General features: G+C 35.4%; 1 protein-coding gene across 5 annotated transcripts in view; it reads right to left on the bottom strand.

Annotated features, from left to right (window-relative positions):
* KIF20B (kinesin family member 20B) overlaps positions 1-26624 on the bottom strand; it is a 95285-nt gene that overhangs the window by 16008 nt on the left and 52653 nt on the right. For 3 of the 5 annotated variants that reach the window (XM_025880986.2, XM_025880983.2, XM_025880985.2), the window contains 11 exons: positions 24183-24302; positions 21782-21842; positions 16286-16411; positions 15488-15615; positions 13921-14076; positions 10169-10345; positions 8466-8576; positions 6303-6500; positions 5262-5330; positions 3710-3811; positions 3162-3312 (listed from right to left, as the gene is read on the bottom strand). In XM_025880986.2, the coding sequence (XP_025736771.1) occupies positions 3162-3312; positions 3710-3811; positions 5262-5330; positions 6303-6500; positions 8466-8576; positions 10169-10345; positions 13921-14076; positions 15488-15615; positions 16286-16411; positions 21782-21842; positions 24183-24302 (1399 nt within the window). The remainder of the gene's footprint in view (positions 1-3161; positions 3313-3709; positions 3812-5261; positions 5331-6302; positions 6501-8465; positions 8577-10168; positions 10346-13920; positions 14077-15487; positions 15616-16285; positions 16412-21781; positions 21843-24182; positions 24303-26624) is intronic. The other 2 variants (XM_025880987.2, XM_025880984.2) reach the window with 1 other exon arrangement.

Below are 26624 nucleotides of genomic sequence, written 5' to 3' on the forward strand. Positions count from 1 at the left end.
AAAAGTGCTCAACATCACTCGGCATCAGGGAAATCCAAATCAAAACCACAATGAGATACCACCTCATACCTGTCAGAATGGCTAAAATTAACAAGTCAGGAAATGACAGATGTTGGTGGGGATGTGGAGAAAGGGGAACCCTCCTACACTGTTGGTGGGAATGCAAGCTGGTGCAGCCAATCTGGAAAACAGTATGGAGGTTCCTCAAAAAGTTGAAAATAGAGCTACCCTATGATCCAGCAATTGCACTACTGGGTATTTACCCCAAAGATACAAATGTAGGGATCCGAAGGGGTACGTGCACCCCAATGTTTATAGCAGCAATGTCCACAATAGCCAAACTGTGGAAAGAGCCAACATGTCCATCGACAGATGAATGGATAAAGATGTGGTATATATACACAATGGAATATTATGCAGCCATCAAAAGGAATGAGATGATCTTGCCATTTGCAATGACTTGGATGGAACTGGAGGGTGTTATGCTGAGTGAAATAAGTCAATCAGAGAAAGACATGTATCATATGACCTCACTGATAGGAGGAGTTCTTAATCTCAGGAAACAAACTGAGGGTTGCTGGAGTGGTGGGGGGTGGGAGGGATGGGGTGGCTGGGTGATAGACACTGGGGAGGGTATGTGCTATGGTGAGCACTGTGAATTGTGCAAGACTGTTGAATCATATATCTGTACCTCTGAAACAAATAATGCAATATATGTTAAGAAAAAAAAAGAAGAAGATAGCAGGAGAGGAAGAATGAAGGGGGGTAAATCGGAGGGGGAGACGAAACATGAGAGGTGATGGACTCTGAAAAACAAACTGAGGATTCTAGAGGTGAGGGGTGTGGGGGGATGGGTTAGCCTGGTGATGGGTATTAAAGAGGGCACGTTCTGCAGAGAGCACTGGGTGTTATGCACAAACAATGAATCATGGAACACTACATCAAAAACTAATGATGTAATGTATGGTGATTAACATAACAATAAAAAAGTTAAAGAAAAAAAATCCACACTAGGGCTGCCTGGCTGGCCCAGTTAGAAGAGCACGTGACTCTTGATCTCAGAGTTGTGAGTTCGAGTCCTATGGTGGGTGTAGAGATTAAATAAATAAAATTAAAAAAAAAAAAAAAACCCACACCAGGTATACAGGTAGGGAAGCTGTTAAAGAGCTAAGTCAACCAAGTAAGGGAGTCAGTTACCAGATGGGTTCTTCCCTTTCCTTGAAAACCTATTTTCTTTTGCTATGTAAGAGCTAATCAATATAATTTAAATAAAATACTTAAGAGTCTAAAATAACAAGTCCTGCCTCTCTACATTTAGACATTTAACAGTTTACTGTGTTTCCCTGCAGATATCTTCTATGCTTATACTAATTATACCTTTAAAAAAAGTACATATTTTTTTGAAAAATATATACAAGTGGGTTCTGATAAGTCTGAAGTTCCCAAGCTGTGCACTAAGACATACTACAGCAAACTCACAAGAGCACCTCAAAATATTTTAAATATTCAAAGAAAAGTGACACACACAATAGCTCAAGGTAGTTCATAGTTTCAAATGGTAACACATTACATTCCTTTTGATGATGACGTATCTTTGCAACCCTGATTTTCAGAAGCTGTATTTTCAGTGGTTGTTTGGCCTTAGCACTAATGGATAAAATATTAGGTGTTTCTTTGGGGGTAGGGGAACAATGAAAAGAAATCACTGAGACATTAAGGACACAGTGAACCAAGAAAGTTTGGGGACCTCTGTGGTAAGTTTTTATAGAAAGTGTTTTTACACTTCAACTGTCCCCTGCTTTAGTTCCTTTCCTTCCCCATTCTCCTCACCTCTAGTCTCTAATTTACCCCACTGCCACCACTGAGGCAATCTCCTGAAAATCCACTCCACCACCTCCCCCTTACCCCCAATGCTCTCTCCACACTATCCATGCCAGATGTATACTATTACCCCAAAGTCCCTGCATATGCCCTACACTCTGCTGGTACTCTGTGTTAAAACAATTCCCTCCAGTAGGAGTGTGTAAGTGTGTGTGTGTGTGTGTGTGTGTGTGTGTGTGTGTGTGTGTACATATATGTTTGTGTTTAGGCATATGTGTACAGAGAAAGTATATATCTTAGTATGTTTTTATATACAGATAATTAATATGGTTAATGTTACATTATAAAGAAAAAAGCATGAAGCAACTAAACCCAATAGATATTTATAGAAATACATATTTTGACATACATGAATGGGTAACGTTTGTCAATGCATAGAAAAAAAATACTATAAGAATATATATCATAATATAATGATTACCTCTAGAGGGTGTAATCCTGCCAACATTTCAATACCCAAGTTAATTCCATCTCTTCAAAAAAATAAAATTTTCCCTTAGCGTCTGAATCAAAATAGCTCTCTTCCCTCCAATACTACCACAGCACTTTGCTTGGAACCCTGTAACTACATTAAGCAGGCTGCTCTGGATGAATTAATTTGATCCTTGAACAACACAGAGCTTTGGGGTGCTGACACCCCCATAATGTCAAAAATCTGAGTACAACTTTTGACTCTTCAAAAACTTAACTACTAATATCTACTGTTGATAACAACTCTTACTGATTAACACACATTTTGTATGTATTACATATTGAATTCTAATAATAAACTAGAGAAAACAAAATGTTATTAAGAAAATCCTAAGTGAGAAAAAATACATTTACAGTGATGACTTATCAAAAAACATCGGGTGGAGCGCCTGGGTAGCTCAGTCAGTCAGGCCTCTGAATCTTGATTTTGGCTCAGGTCATGATCTCAGGGTTGTGAGATTAAGCCCCCTGTTGGGTTCCACACTGGACATGGAGCCTGCTTGGGATTCTCCCTCTCGCTCTCCCTCTGCCCCCACCTCTAAAAACAAAAGAAAACAAAAAACATCCACAAAAACGTGGACCTGTGCAGTTCAAACCCATGTTGTTCAAGGGTCAACTGTACTTACATATGGTTCTTTTTCCTCCACTCCGGTGTAAATCTAAGCATGGCATCCTCTCATGCACCCTCCCACGGTACCCGACATAGGACAATGTCTATTAGAACTATGATAATCACAGCTGTTGAGTTTACACACTAATCAGATATTAGAAAACACCTAACATAAAAGGTCATTTAGTTTTCTGCAAACCTTTTGATTGAAGAATTGTTGGAGAATGTTGTAAGAAGTCTCCAAATTTCTGTAATGTTCCTTCTTTTTTCTTAGTGGCCAAATTTGTACTAACTGTGGATGCCTGACTCCGTAAAGAGTATGTTTTCTTAGATGATGGACGTGTGGAAACCTAAAAAACAAACACTTTTTTGTTACTGTCGATGAAAATGTTAGAAGGAAATAGTTGTAACCACAGCTGAATTAAAGAGGCCAGACACTGGTCACAAATTTGCAGGCAGGAAACTTGGGATTAAGTATATGAGGAGAGGATGAAAGAACCAAAGAATGGCAAAATGGGTGTGACAGACTGACTCAGAAGTATCGAGGGGCCTGATGCTGGCCCAGTGCTAAAGATTATATTCTAAGCTGAATTAGATGAATAAGAAATGGAAGATAAATGAGTTATAACCGGACAAAACTGGATTTCTGCGTAATTACTGATCAACTTTTACATCTTTATTTTTATATTCTAATTTATAAATGTAAGTTAAGAAAATGGTCAATTCTGAACACATTAAAAGACAAACCTTTTGTTCCTTTTTGACAGAAGAATTTCTATGCTCAGAAACAGGAGACTTCAAATTAGGTCTGGGTGTGGCATTCTTCTTATTTTCACATTTCACCAAGTCCTAAAATTAATGAGTTTCAGCACTGATTAATTTCTTAACAATATTTTCTTTCTCTAGGCTCAAAAAAAAAAAAAAGATGATGGCTTTTAACTAGGGTTGATTTTGACTCCAGGAGATACTGACAATGTCTGGAGATATTTTTGGGTTGTCAGTGCTGGGAGAGGAGGGTGTTTACTGGCAACTAGTGGTAGAGGCTCCTAAACACACCTTTATAAATACATAGGAGAGCCTTCCAAAACAGAGGTATATAAACCCAAATGTCAGTCATGCTGAAGTTGAGAAACCCTGACTGAAGGTATGACTTTTTCTCCCAACTTTATTGAGGTACTATTGATATTAAACATAGGTATGTTTAAGATGTACAATGTGAGGATTTAATACACACATATATTGCAACATGACTGAAGATATGAATTTTTCACACACATCATAAATAATGAAATTACATAAGCTAAAGAGGAAATAGTAGAAGGGATAACATCTTTTATTTGAACTCCATTTCTAAAATACAGCAATACATCTACTCTTTCCCCAACTCCTAAAACATGCAGAGTATCTATGTTTAAGAACTCTAAGTGAAATTTGGCAGCATGAAAAACAAAGCAGAACAAGAATAAGTAAAAATCTTCATTATAAGCACAGGCAAAATGCTAAAATCAAGAAATATAATCTATTTTCCCTTCTAAATAGGCATGACATATTACTTTTCTTTCTCCCACCTAACTTCTCTTAGGACAAAGTCTCTCGTAGTATATTAACTGAATCAAACTCATACAAACCCTAGTTGTACCAAAGATTATAAGCATAAAAGGAAAAAAAAAGGCAAGAAAAAAAACCAAAGAAAAGATCATGCCTGAACCTCAGAATTCAAGTTACAAAACAGAAGTCATAATGGTAATAAGAAGCAGACTTCCTCAAAGGGGAAAGACAGATGGTAATCAATGGAAAACAAATGAAGAGTAGTAACTCCATCATACTTGCAGTGTGCAATAAAGAGTTCTCTGGAGTCTTCACTGGATTAGAATATATAGCACTATATAAGTGGTTTTCATGAGGACTTTACAACACTCAGTTTATTAGAGCAGTGAAGAACTAGTAAAATCAGAAAAAAACCTTATGTTTCTACATGATTTATCTATACCAGTCTGTATATCTATTCTGAAAAACACATAGGGAGTATATACCAACAGTAAAATGAATAAAATAATTGCTTTTTAACCCTCTGAGTACACAATTTTTCCTTTTCCCTTGAAAAAATAAATCATGAAAAAGTCAACATAAATCATAATGAAATTAAAATACTATGTTAGTGTTATCTAAAATTTATTAAATATAAATTAAATAAATATTGAATAAAAATTAACTAAGGCTCTACAAAACAATCACTAAAGGTATATTCTAGGTGTAGCAGGAAAGATGCTAAATAATACTCATTCAGCAAATTTATTACCTGACAGAGAGCCTCAGGAGTATGGTTAATACTATTTCTGCTCTTCCACCAGCTTGAAAATATACTACTCTTTAAAGAGGTAAAAAAAAAAAAAAAAAAAGTTGAAGAAAAAGTTATTGTGCTAGAGTTTATAATTAGTTTTAAATTTAAAACCAGTTACTTTTTAAAATAAATATTAGCATTTATTATGTATCCACCACATGTGGAACAAAAGCTAAGCATTTTAATTAAACCTACTATCTCTAATCCTTTATTTCCAAAAGGAGAAAACAGAATGAGAAAGTTTATAACCTGCTTGGCTAGGATATGGCAGAAGGTTTGGTAACTCTACAATCAGAGAGCTACAGTAGGAAGTAGTAAAGAGTTTGTATCCTACCACTAAATAGAGGCCCAAATTTTAATATACCAGCTGACAGAAAAAGTCTCTCTTCCAAAACCTACTATAACCATAGAGAGCTAAGATTTTTATTTTTTATTTTTTTTGACGAGAGAGAGGGAACACAAGCAGGGGGAGTGGGAGAGGGAGAAGCAGGCTTCCCGCGGAGCAGGGAGCCTGATGTGGGGCTCGATCCCAGGATCCTGGGATCATGACCTGAGCCAAAGGCAGACGCTTAGTGACTGAGCCACCCCGGCGCCCCAAGAGCTAAGATTTTAGTTAAATAACAAAGATTATACTCAAGCAAGTTAGCCATTTGGTTTCTCTAATTTCCTTATCAACTCTTTCCTCTTCACTGGAGGGAAAGTCACTAAGTTTGAACAGGACTAATATACTGAATTAGCTTGCCAGTGAAATCCACCATAGCTTGACCTATCACAGCTTCAATGAAACAAGGGCTAAGTTTTAATAACCCTAAGCTTTTTGTTTATGGACTATTAGACTACAATAATATTCTTAAGGAGTATAAAATAGGGCACAAATTATGATTTTGGTCTCCAATAGCAGTGCTTATGAACAAGAGGGCAGTATAAAAGTTTAATTATGTATAATAACTAAGCTTAAGGTTTGCTTGTTAAATTCACTCATTATAGTTAAATATTTACCTCCTCCATTTCATTACTCTTCCTCTTCCGGGCCTTGGAAATCTTAACCGTCACAGGTAAAGTGCAACCAGGGTGTTTCACTGCCATTTTGTTTGGCCGTAAAGGTGTAAATTGAATCTCTAACTCAGGTTTTGGAAATCGAGTGGTTTGATTATTTTCTGTTGACACTTCACAAGAGTCAAGGACTACAGAGCCATCCTACAACAGAATTAAAAAGAAAAACGAATCTTATTTGCAGAATATGAATTTATGAATTGCAAAGCATTAAATCTTTCAAAATACCTATCAGAGACAATGAATTAGAAAAGATTAAAAGTGTGCTGGGTCAAATTAACCACAGCAAGAACAGAAAGATGGAGTTACCATCTGCCCTCTCCAAGTTTATACACAGTATGTTAAAATCCAAGGAAATAGAGATCAGTATTTCCCAAACTTGTATGATCATAAGAATAATTCAGACAATTTGTTTAAAAGATTCTTGGACCCTACCACAAACCTACTAAATCAGAAATCTCCTAGGAAAGAGTCTAGGGTTTTTAATAAGCACCCTAGTAAAGGTAGATTAAAGTTGGCTTAAAATTGAGAAATGGAGTCTCATTCCCCTTCCTTTAATCTGGGCTGTCCTTAACGACTTCCAAGGCCAACAGGATGTAGTGGAAATAACATCATTGTTCTGAGGCTTGATCGTAAGAAGGCTGTAACTTCCACCCTGTCCTCTTTGAAAAGTTACTTTCAGGACACTCCCCCCTTCAAAATGCCTCATTTCAGAATGCAGCCACCGTGCTGGCAGAAGCCCAAGCCACAGGGAGAGGCCACATACAGGTCCAGCTGAGCTCCCAGAATCAACTATCAGCTACATGAATGAATCATTTTAGACTTTAAGCCCAAAAGAGAATACTGATTTCATGAAGACAAGAAAAATATACAAAATAGCATAAAAAAACCATTCCCCAAAACTATAGAATATACCATAACTGCTGGAATTCTTAATAAGAATTGGAATCAGGAGGTTTTAGGACATAAATTTATAGATACATATACGTATTCATATAAACATACATAAACTTTCATATAAATTTATAAAGAAATATTCCATATATAACTGCCTTTGCTATCAAGATTAATCTTATTTATCAATCAACTCCAAACTTTTCTTCAAAGGATATGATCTTAAGTCTCTAAGGCCAATGCTAATTATCTGAAATTCCACCAAAAACTACCAAAGAAAGGGCAAGAGAAAAGAAATGGCTTGTGCCATTTCCCCAGATTAAAATGCCTTTCTCTTCCCATTCATGGCTTGGTAAAAATCTATTCACCTTCAAGACCCAATATGATGTTACCTTCTCTAATCTACATCCACAGCCACTCAGGCAAAATTCATCATACACTCCCTGCAGGCAATGTTCCTTCTTAGCACTCTCTTCATGACTCTTAGCCCGTAAGATAAAGACAAACACGTAATCATTTAGGTATCTGTCTTACTAGATTCTTTACTCCTTGAGGATGGCAATCATGCCTTATGTTTGTGCTCTCAGTGGCAATGTTCCCAACCAACACTAAAAACTCCCAATAAACATGTTTAAAAAATAAATGCAAAAAAGGAATTCTGTCTTCAAAACTTTAAGTGACATAGGATTTTTACCTTTTCATATGTTATCTAAGACTCTATTATCCAAAGAACCCAAAGCCCACTACAGATTAAGAAAACTCACTATGAACTACTGTATAGGTAGGTATATGGTATACGGTAATTTGGTGACAAAGTTATTAAATGGGTACAATTAAAAAAAAAACACACACACACTACTGAATAGAATGCTTATTAAAAGGACCTCTTATGAGGGCTAATATTCACCCATATTTTATCTTTTGTAGGATTTCCTATTTCTGACCACCAAGTTTGTTTATATTAACAGATCTGCCATTTTGCAATAAGTATAATTTTGAGAGGAGATTAATATTGTTTGGGGATCTAATCTTCCAAAAGAATTTCACTTCTCAAAAGCCTTTAGGTTTTCCCTCCCACAGCCAAGAGCACATATAGCTAACTGCACAGCAAGGTACTTATAACAATTGATTAAATTAAACTTGGAAGTGTTATTTATTAATTAACAGTCACTGGTAAAGAGGGTAAAGAAGTGGACTGTGTTACCAAATGCCCACCTCTACTTCGTTTCTAGAAGTTTCAAAACTTGTTGATTGAGGTTCCGTCTCAACTCTGCCAGGATCCATTGAACTCATATGTGTAGGCTTGATATCCACATTTTGTTCTTCCTAAGAAATATTAAAACAAGCCATTGTAACCAAAAATATATTAAAATACTTCACCTAAAGAATAGAAAATCAAGATTTGGGTGGGTTATATCATGGAAGTAATGAAAGACTTCCTCCTCTCTTTCATCCTCAGAAACTTAGGAAAGGCTGGGCAACTTGCCAGCCTCTGGGCCTGATCGAAAGAGAAATCTAAAAGATGACTTTCAATTTTCAAGGCTTTACGTGTACTCTCTCATTTTACTTTCATTGCAACTCTCTCAGCTAGATTTGGCAAGAATCATTATTCCTACTTCCTAGATGAGGAAACTGAAACCTAGAGATGTAAAATCCCATGGCCAAGCTCTGTACTAAGCTGGAAGTGTTGGAACCCCAAGAGCCGCTTTGATAACACCATTCTGAAAAACTAGAGGAGTCTTGAGAATGCAACTGCAGTATCAGAGTAGAAAAGACCATACTGATAACTAAACCTTTTCTTGCTGCACACCTCATCCCTTTTTCTCAGTCGTAGGGTATGTTCTATTCCTATACCCTATTTAAGGGATCTATAAAGAAGTATCAGATTATATTTTTAAACTTGATAAATTCCACCATGGGCCTTTTCACGACTGCCATCAAAAGCAGAACTCAAATACATCTCTTAAGTCACCTACCCAAATAAAAAAGGTTCCATTGACTCCACAATGTGGAAAGCAACTAGCATGTATTGACTTCCACTGTGGTAAAAACTGTGCTAACTGTTTTACAAATGTTCTCAATTAATTTTCACAACTCTATTAGGAAGACATTACTATCTCTGTTTTAGAGAAGTGCAGATATAATAAGTAATTTTCCCAAAGAACCCAAAACCACAGTGAGAGCAGCAGACACCTAGTTTTTCTAAGTTTCTAGTTTGTGCTATTTATACCACATGCTACTACCTCTTTTTTTAGCAGTCTTCCTCTTTCAGATTCATGAAGTCTTTTGTTGTGACAGACAGGCACATACATTTATTTTCCTATTGTCTGGAGGCAGCAGATTTTTAAGCATAGATCATTTATTCTGGAAAGATCAGCTTCAGATGTACCCTGATTCAATTACACCAGGAAGTAGCTCTCTGTGAAATGCAATCCTCTCTCCATGCAGGGTTCCCAACCTCAATGTAATATTACAAAAGTAACTCCTGCATGACTCAATCATTTTCAAAACAGTTCATCTTCAAAACAATTCATACCTTTATATAGTAAACTTAGGGTGGGCCCAAGTATTTAAATATTACCAAGAGTTTCGGTTGAATCACATTTCCACATTTGAAAGGTAGATGAGGGACTAAATCACAAATTGTTTATTTTCTAATTACTCTACCTAAAAGATATGACCAAAATATTTGAGAAGTACTATTTCTCAGTTGGTCACTGGCAAATCAATCATAATGATAAAACTCTGAAAACCTGAAATACACAATAACTACCCAAATAATTTTTCAAACTCTGATTCCCCTGTGATCTACTGAAACTTAACCTTTTTATCCTCTAAGCGTTAATCAATTAAATAATTTTGAAAAATTCCTGTGTTCAATAAAAAAAAAGGCGTTGAAAGAACAAGATTCTACTCACTGTTTCAGGAGGCTCCAATGTGATCTTTTTTAATTGTTCGATTTCATTATCTTTCTGTGTATTACTGGAGATCAGTTCCTTCAGCTTTATTTCTAAAGCTGCAACCAGTTGATCCCGTTCTTCTCGCCACTTCTGAAGGTTCTCATCTTTCTCGGCCAGTTGTGCTGTAAGTATTTCCTAACCAGAAATTAAAGAAAACTTTATGAAACATTTTCTTGCAGAATTTTTTGAAATTTTTACTAGAAATAACACACTATGAATAAAACATGTAACAAATTACATAGTTTAGGCTAAAGTATTTACTTGTAAAACAAAATACACAATGCTTTCCTGTATTTACTGTCCACATGCTGTATTTATCCCTATCCCACCTCACTCCAAAAATCAGCTTATTGGTCACTTCTTTCAATAAGCAATTATGAGAAGGGAAAAAAAAAAGCAATTATGGTTTTTAAGCTAATACTAGCATTTCCCCCAATATTTTGGAAATGAGAGGGTAAAATTACAGTCAAACAAATGACAAAACTAATAGCAACAAACAACAGAGAATTGAAAATTTGAAATACCATTTTCAGTGAGTTCAAAAACCATGAAACAGTGGTGAATTAAAGAAAATATGCATAAAACCTAAACATGTGAAGCCACAAAACACTGCTGAAAGAAAATAAAAATACATCAGTAAATGGAGAGATAATTTGTGCTCAATGATCAAAAGACTCCATATTGTTAAGACGTCAGTTTTCCCTAAATAGATCTATAGAGTCAAAGCAATCTCAATCAAAATCCAGGCAGGCCAGAGTGTACGTGTGTGGAAATGAGAAAGCTCACTGTAAAAGTTATATGAAAATGCAAACGATCTAGGATAGTCAAAATTATGTTGAAAATGAAGAACAAAGTAGGAACAAACACACTGTCACTTCAAGCGTACTATAACAATCAAGACAATGTGATAGTGGTATGAACAGAGATCAGTGGAACAGAAAAGAAGGTCCACAAGTGCATGGTCAATTCACATTCTACAATAACACCAAAGTAATTCAATGGAGGGAAGGACAGTCTTTTCAACAAAGAATGCTGGAACAACATACAAATGGGAAAAAAAAAAAAAATGAACCCTAATCTCATACCACATAAGAAAATTAATCCTTGGACAAAAGTGGCACAGCAGTGGGAAAGTTGGTTTTTTTTTTTTTTTCAATAAATACTACCAGGAAAATCAGTAATCCACATTAAAAAAAAATTAGTCTTGATGCCTAACTCACTCCAACACAAAACTCAATACTAGAATCAAAATATGAAAGGTAAAACCTAAACAGGAAATAGTATAAGAGAACATCTTCATGTATTGGGGGTTAATAAAGGAGAAGATTAGGAAAATGAACTAAAGTAAATTTAAGAACTCATATTCATAAAAAGGCATTAAGAGAATAAAAAGTAAACTAGAGATTGAAAAAAGGTACTTGCAACACATGACAGAGGGCTCCTATCCAGAAAGCCTAAGAAGCTCCTACATATCAACTAGAAAAAGCCAGACAGTCCAATAGGAAAAAGGTAAGGGGCCCTATAATCTTCAACCTCATTAGTACTCAGGGAAAAGCAAATAAAAACCATAAAAAATGACCAACAACACCATGTTTTTGGGAATATACAGCAACTCCAATACTAAGTGGAGTATAAATGGGTACAACTACTCTGAAAACCAATCTGACATTGTATCAGAGTTCCACACATGCATACCCTATCATCCAACATTTCTATTCTTGGCTAACAATGCAAGAAAAATGCATGCACATGTGACTGAGAAATGTATAAAAATGTTTATAGGAGAATTACACATAATAGCTCAAAGCAGAAAATAATTCACATATCTTCAACATTAAAATGAATAGGCTGTGGTATATTCATACACTACAATATTCAGCAATGAAAATGGGCTAATTCCAGCTACATGTGACATGAATAATTCTCACAAACATAATGCTGAAAGAAACCAGGTGAAACAAATGCATCCCACATAATTCTATTTACATAAAATTCAAAGCTGCCCAAAACTAAAGTACAACATTAAAAGACAGAATAGTTATTACCACTGGGAAAGAAATAGAAGAGGAGCCCCCTGGGAGGCTGGTAATTTTCTATTTCTTGAACTGGGTGGTACTTAGGTGGATGTTGACTTTACAACAGTTCATTGAACTATTGTTTGTTGTTTATTTACTGTGATTTACTGTGTTAAATGTGACAATTTTACAAATTAACAATTTATACCTTAATATGGCAGACACACACATCCTAGGTATGACTGCAAAGAAATAGATGGGAGAAAGAAGGAAGCTAGCTCTCTTTAGGATTAAAAACGTAAAGTAGGTTTTGGGGCACCTGGCTGCCTCAGTCAGTTAAGCTTCCAATCATTGTACTATTGTTACGTAAGGTGCTAACATCAGGAGAAGTTAGTGGTAAGTACACAGGAACTCTGAATTAGTTTTGCAACTTTTCTGTAAATAAAATGATTTCAAAATAAGAAGGTAAAATTGTTTTTAAAAATCAGTGGGAAAATCACCCTTAACTTACTGAAAACTAACATCCTGGTTTTACAAGGAAGCTTAGCTATTATCTGTAAAATTCTGTCATAAAAAAACAACAAACAAAACTACCAGCAATGACAATGTGATACTGCCAAGTTACTACTATTTTAAGGAGAAAATCAGCTTTTCATTTAAAGATAGTGTCAATGTGTTTTGCAACAGTTTCCTAAAACCAACAATACCTTTAACTTCTTTTTTTCTGTTAGCAACATGAGGTGTCAGACTAAGCAGTCAATTAAAACAGGAGGGGAAAAACAAGCTAAGATAGAATTGCTGTAAGAGCTACAGCCTAGTCAGGGGCACCTGGGTGGCTCAGTCGGTTAAGCGTCTGCCCTTGGCTCAGGTCATGATCCCAGGGTCGGGGAATCGAGCCCCACATTGGGCTCCCTGCTCAGCAGGGAGCCTGCTTCTCCCTCTGCCGCTGCCTGCCTGCCTGCCTACCTACTTGTGATCTCTCTCTCTCTGTCTCTGTCAAATAAATAAATAAAATGTTAAAAGAAAAAAAAAGAGCTACAGCTAGTCAAGATAAAACTGAAGGTTATTTCTACCTACTGTCTTCAAGAAAATATTTAGCTGACTTTTTTTTTAAGATTTTATTTATTTATTTTAGAGAGGGAGCACAAGCAGGGGTAGGGGCAGAGGGAGAGGGAGAGAGAATCTCAAGCACACTCCATGCTGAGTGCAGAGCCCAAAGCAGGGCTTGATCTCACGACCCCCAGATCATGACCTGTGCCAAAACCAAGAGTCAGACGCTCAACCGAGCCACCCAGGCACCCATAATTGACTTTTTAAAAGTCCTGATAAAATCAGCTTATGAGATAACATATACACACCATGTTAATAGAATCTACAGTTCACAATGCAAAATTTTATAATATGGTAGAGATCACCCTGTAGCAATCAAAAGGAAGAGATGTTTAAGTTCTGTATCTAGGTACTGAGATGTAATTAGGCATTTTCCCAACTTGCTAAATGGATTGAAAAAAGTTAAAGATAAGTGAACTTCAAAATTGGGACAGAAAAGTCATCTTACAGATAGACAAATAGGCTGCCTTTTAAAAGAGCAAGAAAATCAGGCAACCATATAAAGACCGGTAAGAATCCCAGGGATAAACTTAACAAACAAAAGCTGGCGAAATACATCAAAGATAAAGTATAATTGTTACCAACCACTTCATTTTGTTGTTTTAAACAACGCTCTCTGTCTTCAGCATATTTTTTCATCTCTTTGTTTCGGAGATTCTCAGCTTCTTTTGCCTGAGTGATAAGCATCATTTTTTCTTCTAGCCATTTATTTCTATCAGCTTTATATTTATGTTCAGATTCCTATATATATAAAAATAATACAAGTAACTATCACATGCTTAAATAATACTTAACTAATAGTCACAAATTTATTTTTAGAACATATTCATATAACCCATCACTTTTTCACCTTTTTGAAAATTAAAAATAAGTGTTTTTCCTTAAACAATAATAAGATCAGAATTTATTTCAGTTTATAAAATGAACACTGCTGGTTTCCTTTTCTAAATGGACTTTCTTTCATAAACCTTATTTTGCTATGAAGTCCATTTAAGGACACTCCTTCATCAGTGACCTTAAGAACAAATAAACAACCTCTTTTTCTGAAAGAGTTACAAAGACCCAAGTCTTTCTAAATGCCAGAAAAGAAAAAGCCTTGGTTTGTGACGGTCAATTCTAATTGTATGGTTTCAAAAATAAAATATTCCTGGGTATACGAGATGCTAAGTAAAAATAACTTGTGCAACAGGACATTCATGAATCTGAGGAACACTGGGAATGGCTAGACTGAGAATATAGCTGATCGGTAATTTCCATTCCAGAATTACAAAGTTTATAATCTATTTGATTACATCGTTTGAGCAGAACATAAAATAAAGCAGTATTCCTTAATATGAACATTCCCAATATAGTTAATACTTTTCCATAAATAATGGAGTATTCACTTTGTTCTAGCTGCTTTGGGATTTTCCCAAAAGAAAGGGTAAATTCTAGAATATATAATTAATAGTTAACAAAAGAAAGTACTTTTTATTTGTTCAGTATCTGATTACATATAGCATGAATTTAAGAAAATAATTTAGATGCAGCCAACTTTTTAAAATCACTATTATGCTTTCTTCAATCTCAAAACTAGTTCCTTCTAATAAAATGTATAAAATTTTAAGTGGTATTTGGTAAACCCCATTAAAAAAAATTTCCTCCATACACTGTATTCTATACAGTATTTAGAACTGAACATGGAAAAAATACAAATGCAAAACAGAATGTTCTTTATATAATACAGTTTCAAATATATTCCAGTGTCCAGATAGACAACTGTATTCCTTTCCAACTTCATAACTTAAAATTAAAATGATTATATACAAAATAATTTCCCTAAGTCTTCTTTTTCACAGCAGTAATTGAGGACTAAGTTGTTTAAGGAGTAGAAAAATAGGTGGAAACACATAAGAAGTAGTGATTAAGAATTAAGTATATAGAATATAAAAAAGAAGACCCAACCACTGTATTTTCATTGGCACTAGTGGTGGTTTGTATGTTGGGAATTTCCACCCCATGTCATTTCAATGTATACCGAAAAATTTTACCTATATGGTAGCATTTCCCAGGTAGTATTTCACCCATATCGAAATTAATTATAAAATATTTGCTGAATTCTCCTCTCATGAGAATATACCATGGCTAGATACATACATATATCAAATCGTACCTGTAACTCATCCTGAAGCTTACTGAGCTTTTCACTAAGTACATCTGTGTTATCCTCAAGTTCTTTATTTGACTTTTGATTACTTTTGGCTTCCAGATCATTGCATTTTTCCTTCCATTTTTCCAGTTCTAATTTGAAAACATAAAATTATTTTTTAAAGCACATGCAAAGGTTATACCATATAGAGATACATACGGCATGAGATACAGACAAGAATCAGTAGAGCCCAGAAGAAAAACATAAACACAGACAGAACTGAGATAATTCCAAGGGCTGCACTTTTAAGAGCTCTTATGAAATTCTTAGAGAACAGTAAGTACAAGGACCTCTCAGGAACCCACTGAATAGTGTTCAGAGTATACAGTATAAACACATCTCAATCTTAATTATATAGGAAACCTCACATGGTTCTCAAAAATAAAAAAAAACTGTGATGGTATTCTGAAGGATGGAATCAGAGTATTTACCAAAATAAACATACAAGACAATACTAAGAAGCTGGACAGAGCTGAAACTCAGCTGAAAATTTATTTTTAATGTCTGGGAAACACTGCAAGTTATCATCCAGTTATTATGAAAGTATTCTTATTCCTTCTTTACTACATACAATTTTACCTAGATAAAATAATTTTCATCACACTGGAAAATGTCAAGTAATAGGACATTCCATAAACACACCAATACTTTTTCACTATGAATTATTATAAATACTAAACAACTTTTAAAAAGGAAAGAAATCTAAGGAAATACAGAAAATGGCAAGTAGGTATGGAGATATTTAAGCAGTCATGTTTTCACCTGTGGCCAGTCTTTCAGCTTCCTCTAACTTAGCCTCGAGCACTCGATCCTGTTCCACCTGAGTTTGCTCCTGTTCTTCCAGGGTCATTCGCATGTCTTCAATTATTTTCTCTTTAACACTCAGATCTAAAAATTTGAGGAGAACATTTGAGAAACTACTAACACCTACACCTAGATACCCAATTTTTTCTGAGTTCTTCTAAAATTAAAATACACTTTTATTGACCAGAATAGAATCTGAGTCCTATGCAGACAGAAGCTTTGTCTTGTTCACTGCAGCACATCGATGCCTAGAACAGCACTGGCAGATATGAAGCACCAAGTAAGTATCTGACATACAGATAGATACCTGAATGACTGCAAGAATGGATGGATGGATGGAAAAAACCAATCTCTTCGGATAAAATTAATGATTTTTTATAATATTAAACTATTAATACTAATAAACACAAATCTTGGGATTTAGAAAAAATGTTACTTGGCAAAACATTTATTTTCATTGTTAATATTCTCAAACCAAAAGTAAAACATTTACCTCCTAAAAGCAAAAAGGGCTCAATCCCAATTTGACTTTTTTTTTTAAATCTTAAGTAATTATGTTTTCTACAAAAATTTCCAAAGCCAAAAATCTACTTCTATTATTTTTAAAACAAGCTCTTCAGGAATTACTGTGCTACTAGCCTTACCAAAATTGTCTCTGGCCCTTAAAAACTGATGACAATAATGACTTATAAACAGTTCCATTTTAATGCTGTCTGCTAGAAAGAGGTAAAAAGGAAAGATTACTTTGTTGCCTCTGGTGATGGCCATGTTTGTAGCAGGGCACATTTCAGACACTTCACCAAAACTATTACTGATGTCAGAGGTAATAACCCTATAAATGCATGTAGTTCAACCTCAGGTCACTAAACATTAAAAATAACAAAAATCCCAAAAAATGGCTCCCTCAAGGTGCACATAAATAGCAAACTTAAAAAAGACAATAAAGACAAATTTATTAAAACAATAAGAAAAAATTATATGAGTAATTTTCAGTATTTCTGTCTTTTTATATAAGCTGCCAGGAATGCTAGTAAAAGAGAATTGCTCCTAGGATTAAAGGAGTCTTGTTATTATTATCTAAATTTTTCCTTTCAAAAAGCATGATTACAAATATATTCAGATTATACAATTAATAAAAGTTTATTCAAAGAAAATCCCTTCCCTCTTCCACCCTATATTTTGCTCTAAACTAGAAGGCTAGAAAAAGGTTTAAGTATCTAGTTATCAATTAGGAAGTTTCCAAAAAAAAAAAAATTAGGAAAGTTCACGACACCAATGATAATTTCACTGACTATCCACCTACTATCTGAAAGGTAGGTGTAGTTAAAAAAAAAAAGAGAGAGAGAAAGAGAAAATTATTTATCACTTACTGCCTCCAATAATTTACTTTTCATTTTAGGAAATAATCAGAAATATGCAACGAATAAAACAGAAAAGAAGTAAAACTGTATTTGCAGATGACTTGATATTTTATGTAAGGAAAAAAGAAAGAAAACCTTTTTAGAGTTCATAAACTAGTTCAGCTAAGTTTACAAGATACAGAATAAATATAATTAAATCTATTGTATTTCTAAATACTAGCAATTAACAATTCAAAAAATGGTATTAAGTAAACAATTCCATTTTTAACAGCATTACAAAGAATTAAGTACTTAGAAATAAATTAACAAAAGATGTGAAAATTTATACACTAAAAAGTAAAAAAAAAAAAAACACTGAAAGGAATTATAAAAGGCTTAGCTAAATGTAAAGATATTCCATGGTTAATATTGTTTGTTGGCAATTTCCCCAAACATATCCTCAGATTTAACACAATCTCCATTAAAATTCCAACTGGCTTTTTTGCAGAAAATGACGAGCTGGTCCTAAAATTTATGTGGAAATGCAATGAACCCAAAATAGCCAAAATAATGTTGCCAAACAAGAGCAAAAGTGGGAAAATCCACACTTCCCAATTTCAGAACTAAAACTACAGTAACAATATAGTGTGGTACTGGCAATCAAAGTCCAGAAATAAACCTTTACATTAATGGTCAACTGATTTTCAACAAAGGTGCAAAGACAATGAATGCAGTAAGAGAAAGTACAGTCTCTTCAAAAAATGGTACTGTGACAACTGATTCTCCATATATAAAAAATTAAGTTAGACACCTACCTCACACAATATACAAAATTATACTCAAGTGGATTAACTCAAAATGAATCAAAGATCTAAATATAAGAGCTAAAATGATAAAACTCTTAGAAAAAAACCTAGATGACTTTGGATTAAGCAATAGTTTCTTAGGCATGATACCTAAAATACAATCGATCAAAACAGATAAATTGGACTTCGTCAAAATTAAAAACTTTTATGCATCAAAGGACACAATCAAGAAAGTGAAAAACAACCCTCAGAATAGGAGAAAGCATTTGCAAATCTATCTGATAAGCCATGTATCCAGAATACATAAATAACTCTTATAATTCCATAATAAAAAGAGAAATAACCCAACTGAAACATGGGCAAAGGACTTCAATTTCTCCAAAGATATATAAATGGCCTACAGCACAAGACAAGATGCTCAATATCATTAGTCATTAGGGAAATGCAAATCAAAACCACAATGACATACCAGTTTATGCCCACCAGTATGTTAGGTTAAACAGTGTCTCCCCAAAATACATGTCCATCCACTATGAATATGACCTTATTTAGAAATAGGATACTTGCAGATATAATCAAGTTAAGAGTAAGGTCACCTAGATTAGAGTGGGCCCTAAATCCAATATGACTGGTCTCCTTATAAGAAGAGGGAAATCTGGACAGAGACCCATAGGGAGAAGACACCAATACACACACACCTAAAAGAAAAATGGCCATGTTAAAACAGAGACAAACTGGAGTTATGCTGCCATAAGCCAAGGAATACAAAGGATTGCCATCAACCACTAAAAAATTACAAGAGACAAGGAAAGATTCTTCCCCAGAACCTTCAAAACAAGCACAGCCTGCCCTATCAATACCTTTATTTCTGATTTCTAGCTTTCATGTCTGTATGAGAATAAACTTCCTTGTCTTAAGCACCAAGTTTGTGGTGGACTGTTACAGCAGCCCTAGGAAACTAACATAGATACTATGACTTTTTAACACGGTTAAACAAGTGTTGGCAACAGGTGGAAACACTAGAGCCTTCATCTACTACTAGTAAGAATGTAAAATGGTATAGCCACTGTGGGAAAAGTTCAACACAGAACTATCATAGGACCCAGTAGTTCCACTCCTGGATCCTCAAGAGAACTGAAAACATATGTTCACCCAAAAATTTGTACACAAATAGTCATAAAAGCCAAAAAGTAGAAACAATCCAAACGTCTATCAACTGATACATAAATAAAACGTGGTACAGTCATTACAATGGAATATTATTCAGCCATAAAAAGGAATTAAGTACTAATACATGCTACAGTACAGATGAAACTTGAAAACATAATGCTAAGTGAAAGAAGTGAGACACAAAAGGCTATATATTGTATGCACCCACTTAGATGAAATGTCTGCAACAGGCAAATCCAGAGACAGAAAGCAGATTAGGGGCTAATAGGGACTGAGGAGTGACAGCTAATGGGTACAAGATTTCTTTTTGGGGTGATGAAAATGTTCCGGAATTAGATAGTGGTAGTGATTGTACAACCTTGTGAATACACTAAAACGCACCAAACTCTACACTTTTAAAAAAGTAATAATTATGTACTGTATCTCAATTTTTTAAAAAAATTTATACTAAGATATCTAAGTAAAAGGCATTCAGTGTTTAAATAGAAATATAGAAGCCAAACTAAAAATGTACTTTTTTGTTTGTTGGGAAATGCCTCATGCACAGCTGAAATCATAGGAGCAAATGGACTCTCCAGTGAGAAAACAAGGAGAAAAAAGAAGATGACACCTTAATCAGGAAAGTTGCCAAAGTAGCTGAGGTTCATTCTGAGAGACAGGCAGTAACTGGTACAGAAGAGATCACAACAGCTGAGAAAAGTTTCAAAGGAGGGGAAGCTACACATTACCATTTTATTTAGAAAAAATATACTCACACACAGTAAATACTACATAAAAAAGGAAAATGAGGAAAAGGAAGAGGGTGGACAACTATGTCAAAATAATGTAAAAAGGAAAGGAAAGGAGGGCTTGCAAAAAGGTAATAGATTTGAAAATATGTAAGTTAAGTGACTTGGGAGGAAGTTTCAAGAGCGTGGAGAAGATGGAAGTCAGATTAAAGTGGTCAAAATGGACCTATGCCACAATTCTTGGTATTTGGCAAAGAGAGGAAAAATTAAAATATGATAGAAACTATATCCTGGTCCAAGGGCATGCTTTTTCAAAATAGCTAAGATCTGTTCACATTTGCCAACAATGACAAAGGAGCCAAAGAAAAGAAAACCCCTAAAAAGATTATGGAAATAGGAAATGTTAAGGGACAAAAGCCTAAAAGAAAGGCAAGAGAAAATAGGACAGTGCGCAGAGATACACACACACACACACACACACACACACACTCAAGTTATTGATCCAAGTAAATCCCACAAATGTCCAAGTCATCTAAACAAGTAATAATCTGGTTGTCCTACCCCCTTCTTTTTAGTTGTCCAAGTACAAATAGCAAAAATTAGTGAAGAGCATCTGAAACTTAAGAGTAAAACAGACCTAGATCCAAATCCCAGCTCTACTACTCACACAACCAAGATATTAAGGGGTGAGTGAGGGGGAGGAGAGAAATGTGCATATTACGAACAGAAAGATGTATCATTTACAAAGGTAATTTTATATTTCAAATTTAAAAATCAATAAAATTTGAGTAAAAAAAGCATAATTCAGGACATAAGATCTGAACTTAAAGTATTTAATGGTTTTTAAAAACTTTAAATTTTAAATATGTTTTAGTTGACATACATCCTTACATGATTTTGTCTAGAAATCTATTCCATTCATTGTGACCAATGTAACTTACTTTATTTTTCACAAAATCTTGGCCATTACTTGGAAATCAGTATTTCTTTAACTGAGTATTTCTTAATGTTTTATTTTTCTAAGAATAAACCTTATGTTGGGGCACCTGGGTGGCTCAGTCAGTTAAGCGTCTGCCTTCAGCTCAGGTCATGACCCCAGGGTCCTGGAAGAGCCCCGCATGGGACTTCCTGCTCAGCGAGGAGTCCACTTGTCCCGCTGACCCTCCCCTGTCTCGTGCTCTCTCTCACTCTCTCTCTCAAATAAATAAATAAAATCTTTAAAAAAAAAAAAAGAAACCTTATGTTGACGAGTCACTCATTAGAATCAATGCTTTTCCCTTTTGATAAAGTTACATCTTATGTTGACCTTACTTTACAGTTTTCAAAGGAAAATGCTAACTCAGTTGTTATTGCAACTACCTATTATTCTTGCAGTTATTTTAGTACTGGAAGTAGAGGTTTGTTCCTGACCTTTGCACACTCTCTCATATTGTTGTATAGCTTCTTCCACATTCTGATTACTTAACTGCTCCTGCAAGATTAAAGAACATGAATTAAATGCAAATGTAACTAAAATGTACAGCAATATTTAATAGTGGGACTTGAAAACAGGGTTCAATGTTGGGTCTGAAATCTCTTTCCTACAAGGTTGACTACTAGTCTCCTGCTTCCAAGTTTCTTTTGCCTTGGAGAAAAAGGCAGGGTGAAAAACAAAATTTGATACCTTTAATCTCCCTCAAAGTTACTGCCCAGTCATGTTATTTCCTCAATGTTTTAAGCTACCATGTTCTCTTACACACCAGAAAAAGCAGAAATGAGGAAATGGAGGCTCACTATGCATTTAACACAGGAGGAACAAGGAAAGCCATGAAAAAAGTTCCTTATCAATACACTTACAGGGCAGAAAAAATAGGGTCCTCCATCCCCTCTATGTAGAAAGTAGCTGGGGAGTTTGAAAAAAAAAAGGAGCCAGAAGAGGCAACAGTAAATTATGGGTACTGGAAATCTTCCACTTCTAGTTTTAACCTATCAGGTAATCCAACCTTCACTCCCTAGCTCATTTAACAACAACACTATCTCATTACTTTTCAAGTCTTAGAATGAAAATCATTGCAGAACCTGGAAATCTCGGAAATCTATTATGAAAGTACAGACTGCTTTATTAGATTCAGTTAAAAATTAAAATCATGTGTTTACACCTGAATATTCATTAGTTCGCTTCGTTCAAAAGCCAACATGCAAAGAATACAACAATTTCATTTCTTAATTGCTGCCAAATCTATTTAATTGATGTCAAGAAAAATATAACCACTTACAAAGGGATTTTGCTTTTTAAGTGTCCTTTCGAAAAATAATTTTTTATAAGACATGAGCTTCATTTTCTTTTTACTTTTTTCTTTTTTAAGATTTTATTTATTTATTTGACAGAGAGAGAGAGACAGCGAGAGAGGGAACACAAGCAGGGGGAGTGGGAGAGGGAGAAGCAGGCTTCCCGCTGAGCAGGGAGCCCAACACGGGGCTCGATCCCAGGACCCTGGGATCATGACCTGAGCCGAAGGCAGACGCTTAACGACTGAGCCACCCAGGCGCCCCTTCTTTTTACTTTTATTTTGAAATTATTTTAGATTTACAGAAGAGTTGCAGATACCAGACATATCCTGTATAAGCTCCACGTAGCTTCCCCTAATGTTAACTCTTATATTACCACAGTACATTGATTTAAAACTTGAGAAACACTGGACCGAAAAATGAGCAGTTGAGTGTCCATGCTCTATTATTTAAAATATGGAAATCATCTTTGTATGAAAAAAAGGAAATTAGCACTGCTATAATAATATTAACAATACTATAGACTGTATTTGGATTTCACCAGTTCTTCAGCGATATCCTTCTCTGCTTCTAGGGTTCCACACAGGACGCAAGACTGCACGGGGTAATCCTGCCCCCTTAGTCTCCTCCAATCTGTGAGAAAAGCCTTTGATAGTCCCTTTTTTTAATGACCTTGATACTTTTTACTGGTCAGGTATTGTGTGAAAACATCCTCAGTTTGGATTTGTCTGATGTTGTCTCATGATTAGACTGAAGTTATGGATTTGGGGGAAAAATACCACATAACAGATGAGCCTTTCTGGTCACATCAAATCAGGAAGCTCATGGTATCAATATGACTTACTACTGGTGATGCTATTCTTGAACACCTGGCTAAGGTGGGGTCTGCCAGGTTTCTCTACTGTAAAGATACTAATTTTTCCTTTCCATATTCTATTCATTAGAAGCAAATCACTATGGCCTTATTTAATTTTAAGTAATTAATTTTTAGATTCCAGAAATAGTCAAAAGAGAATTTGTTATAAAGAACTGATACACTGAGGTGCCTGGGTGGCTCAGTCAGTTAAGTGTCTGACTCTCAATTTTGGCTCAGGTCATGCTCTCAGGAGCATGAGATCAAGCCCAGCATCGGGCTTCGTGCTCAGTGGGGAGTCTGCTTGAGATTCTCTCTCTCTCCCTCCCTCTGTACCCTCCTCCCACTCACACGCTCTCTCTCTCAAATTAATAAATAAAATCTTCAAAAAGAAAAAAAGAACTGGGGCACCTGGGTGGCTCAGTAGGTTAAGTGTCTGCCTTCAGCTCAGGTCATGATCCCAGAGTCCTGGGATCAAGTCTCACATAGGGCTCCCTGCTCAACAGGGAGCCTGCTTCTCCCTCTCCCTCTGCCTGCCACCATCCATGCTTGTGTGCGCTCTCTCTGTCAAATAAATAAATAAAATCTAAAAAAAACTTACAAAAAGAAAAAAAGAACTGATACATTTAAGTAGACACTAAAATATACCAGCAGAATCTACTTAAACTATTTTAAAAGCAAGACTGTTACCTTGAGTTGCTGAATGGTTCGCTGTTTCATATCGATTTCCTGAGAACACTGGTTTTTCTTTTTCTCCAGTTCATTAATTTTAATCCTCAGTAATTTCTCCTCATCACGCATTACAGATACCTAAAAAGTAATGTTTATAAAATAAATTATTTTTAAATACTAATTTTTTTTGTTGTTTAAAATTCATGGCCAGCGGTTCAAAGATTCATATCCTTCAAAACCCATTAGAGGGGTGCCTGGGTGGACCAGTCAGTTAAACATCTGCCTTGGCTCAGGTCATGATCCCAGAGTCCTGGGATTGAGCCCCATGTCCAGCTCCCTGCTCAGCAGGGAGCCTGCTTCTCCCTTTCCCCCCTGCTCATGCTCTCTCTCTCACTCTCTCCCTGTCTCTCTCAGATAAATAAAATCTTAAAAAAAGAAATTAGAAAATTATAGATTCTAACACACTATATGATATGGCTTCAAATTATCAAGAATTTTTTTAATAAACTAAAGGAGAATGCATATGAAAAGATCACTTCTTCTCATAATATTTTAAAAACCTCAAACTCTGTAACTGCTCTCCAAAAAGAACACAGCACCTTGCAAGAGCAAAACCATTATCACAGAAAAATCAATAAAGATACTCTAACAGGAAAATACCGGCTCAGATTTCCAAGGGTTATTGAGTAACATGGTCCAGTAATATAAGAAATACTTTAGAAGCTAATAATGGCCCACACAGGATGAAAATGGAGCAGCTACAAGATCAAAAGTTATCCATGTATGTGAAAGTCAATTGATTTTTTGATGTTACTGGTAACCTAGTTCTACACACTTGTTAGAGAAATCAAAAGCACTATGAATTAGTATGTAAATCTTCATCAAAAAAAAGAAAGATAATCTACGAACACCTTTATGCCAATTTCTATCACATCAATCCTAGAGATTTCATAAAATGAAGGAAATTAACTAAAAAAATTCTCCTTCATAAAAAGCATGGAAATATACATAGTAATAGTAGCTCTGAGTGGTTTGGTTTCAGGGAATTTTTACATCCTTTTTACTTTCTGAATGTTCTTCCAAATTTACTACAATACATATTTCCTTTATAATCATACATTAGGGATATTTGTGTTTATCTGTTTATTTTGTTTAAAAAATGTGGGACTTGTAGTACTAAACACCAATCTTATCAATTTTACAGCTATAAACTGTAAGGGCAGTAATAAGTAAAGACCATGTGTTGCACCAATATGCACAGAAGGACCACCTCAGTTTCCATCCTGGCTCTACCTTTTACTAGCTAAGTGAACATGGACAAGTTATACCTCTCAATACATAGTTAAAAACGGTGCCTACCCCTAATATGTGTCTGAGAATTAGATATTATATGTAAACTCAGCATAACTGACTCAGAATAAGCTGCTATTATTATTGTTGTTAGTAGTATTAGCACTGACATTATACATTATTTTGAAAGAGAAAACACTCTTTATAACCATTATTAGAATAACAGTAACATAACTTAGAGATACCCCTATAAAAAGCGGCATGAAAAAAATCTCAAACATAGAATTCAAAAGTATTTCTATACAAATGATCCCATTTATAAAAACATACGTATTTACATATATTTTTAAATACAACATATGTATCTAACTAGATATATAACACATAAATCTAATACACTTTGTTAAATACAACTTAATATATGTATCTAAATACTGTACATACTTCTATTTTCGTGATTTAAAAACGTGTTTTAGGGTGCCTGGGTGCCTCAGTCGGTTCAGCATCTGCCTTCAGCTCAAGTCATGATCTCAGGGTCCTGAAATGGAGCCCCGCATCAGGCTCCATGCTAATTAGGGAGTCTGCTTCTCCCTCTCCCTATGCCCCTCCTCCCTGCTCATGCTCTCTATCTTGCTCATTCTCTCAAATAAGTATTTTAAAATTTTAAAAAAATAAAAAAAGTGTGCTTTAGCGATCTAAAAGTGATCTAAAAGAACACTGTCAAGAGTGGTTATATTTGGGAGGCGGAGCAAGACGGCGGAGGAGTAGGAGACCTAGAATTCGTCTGGTCACAGGAATTCAGCTGAATAGGGATCAAACCATTCTGAACACCTACGAACTCAACAGAAGATTGAAGAGGAGAGTAGCAACAACTCTCTGAACAGAGAAGCGACCACTTACTGGAAGGTAGGACGTGCGGAGAAGTGAATCCGAGGCGATATTCGGGAGGATAGACGGCGGGGGAGGGGGCCTCTGTCGGCCACTTCTGGCAAGTGCTAGAGCCGCGGAGCACAAAATCGGAACTTTTAGAAGTCGGCTCCGCTGAGGGAGGTCGCTGCAGTGGCTAAGCGGGGGTTGGAATCCTCCCGGGACAGTGTGGTCTCAGGACCCTCGGGGTCACAGAAAGACCGGGGATGTCTGAGTGCGGCAGAGCTCCCAGGTATCAGAGCG

This window comes from Callorhinus ursinus, unplaced genomic scaffold (assembly GCF_003265705.2).
Source record: "Callorhinus ursinus isolate GAN/ISIS: 27379988/994484 unplaced genomic scaffold, GSC_fseal_2.0 scaffold20, whole genome shotgun sequence".
In the NCBI taxonomy this organism is placed as follows: Eukaryota; Metazoa; Chordata; class Mammalia; order Carnivora; family Otariidae; genus Callorhinus; species Callorhinus ursinus.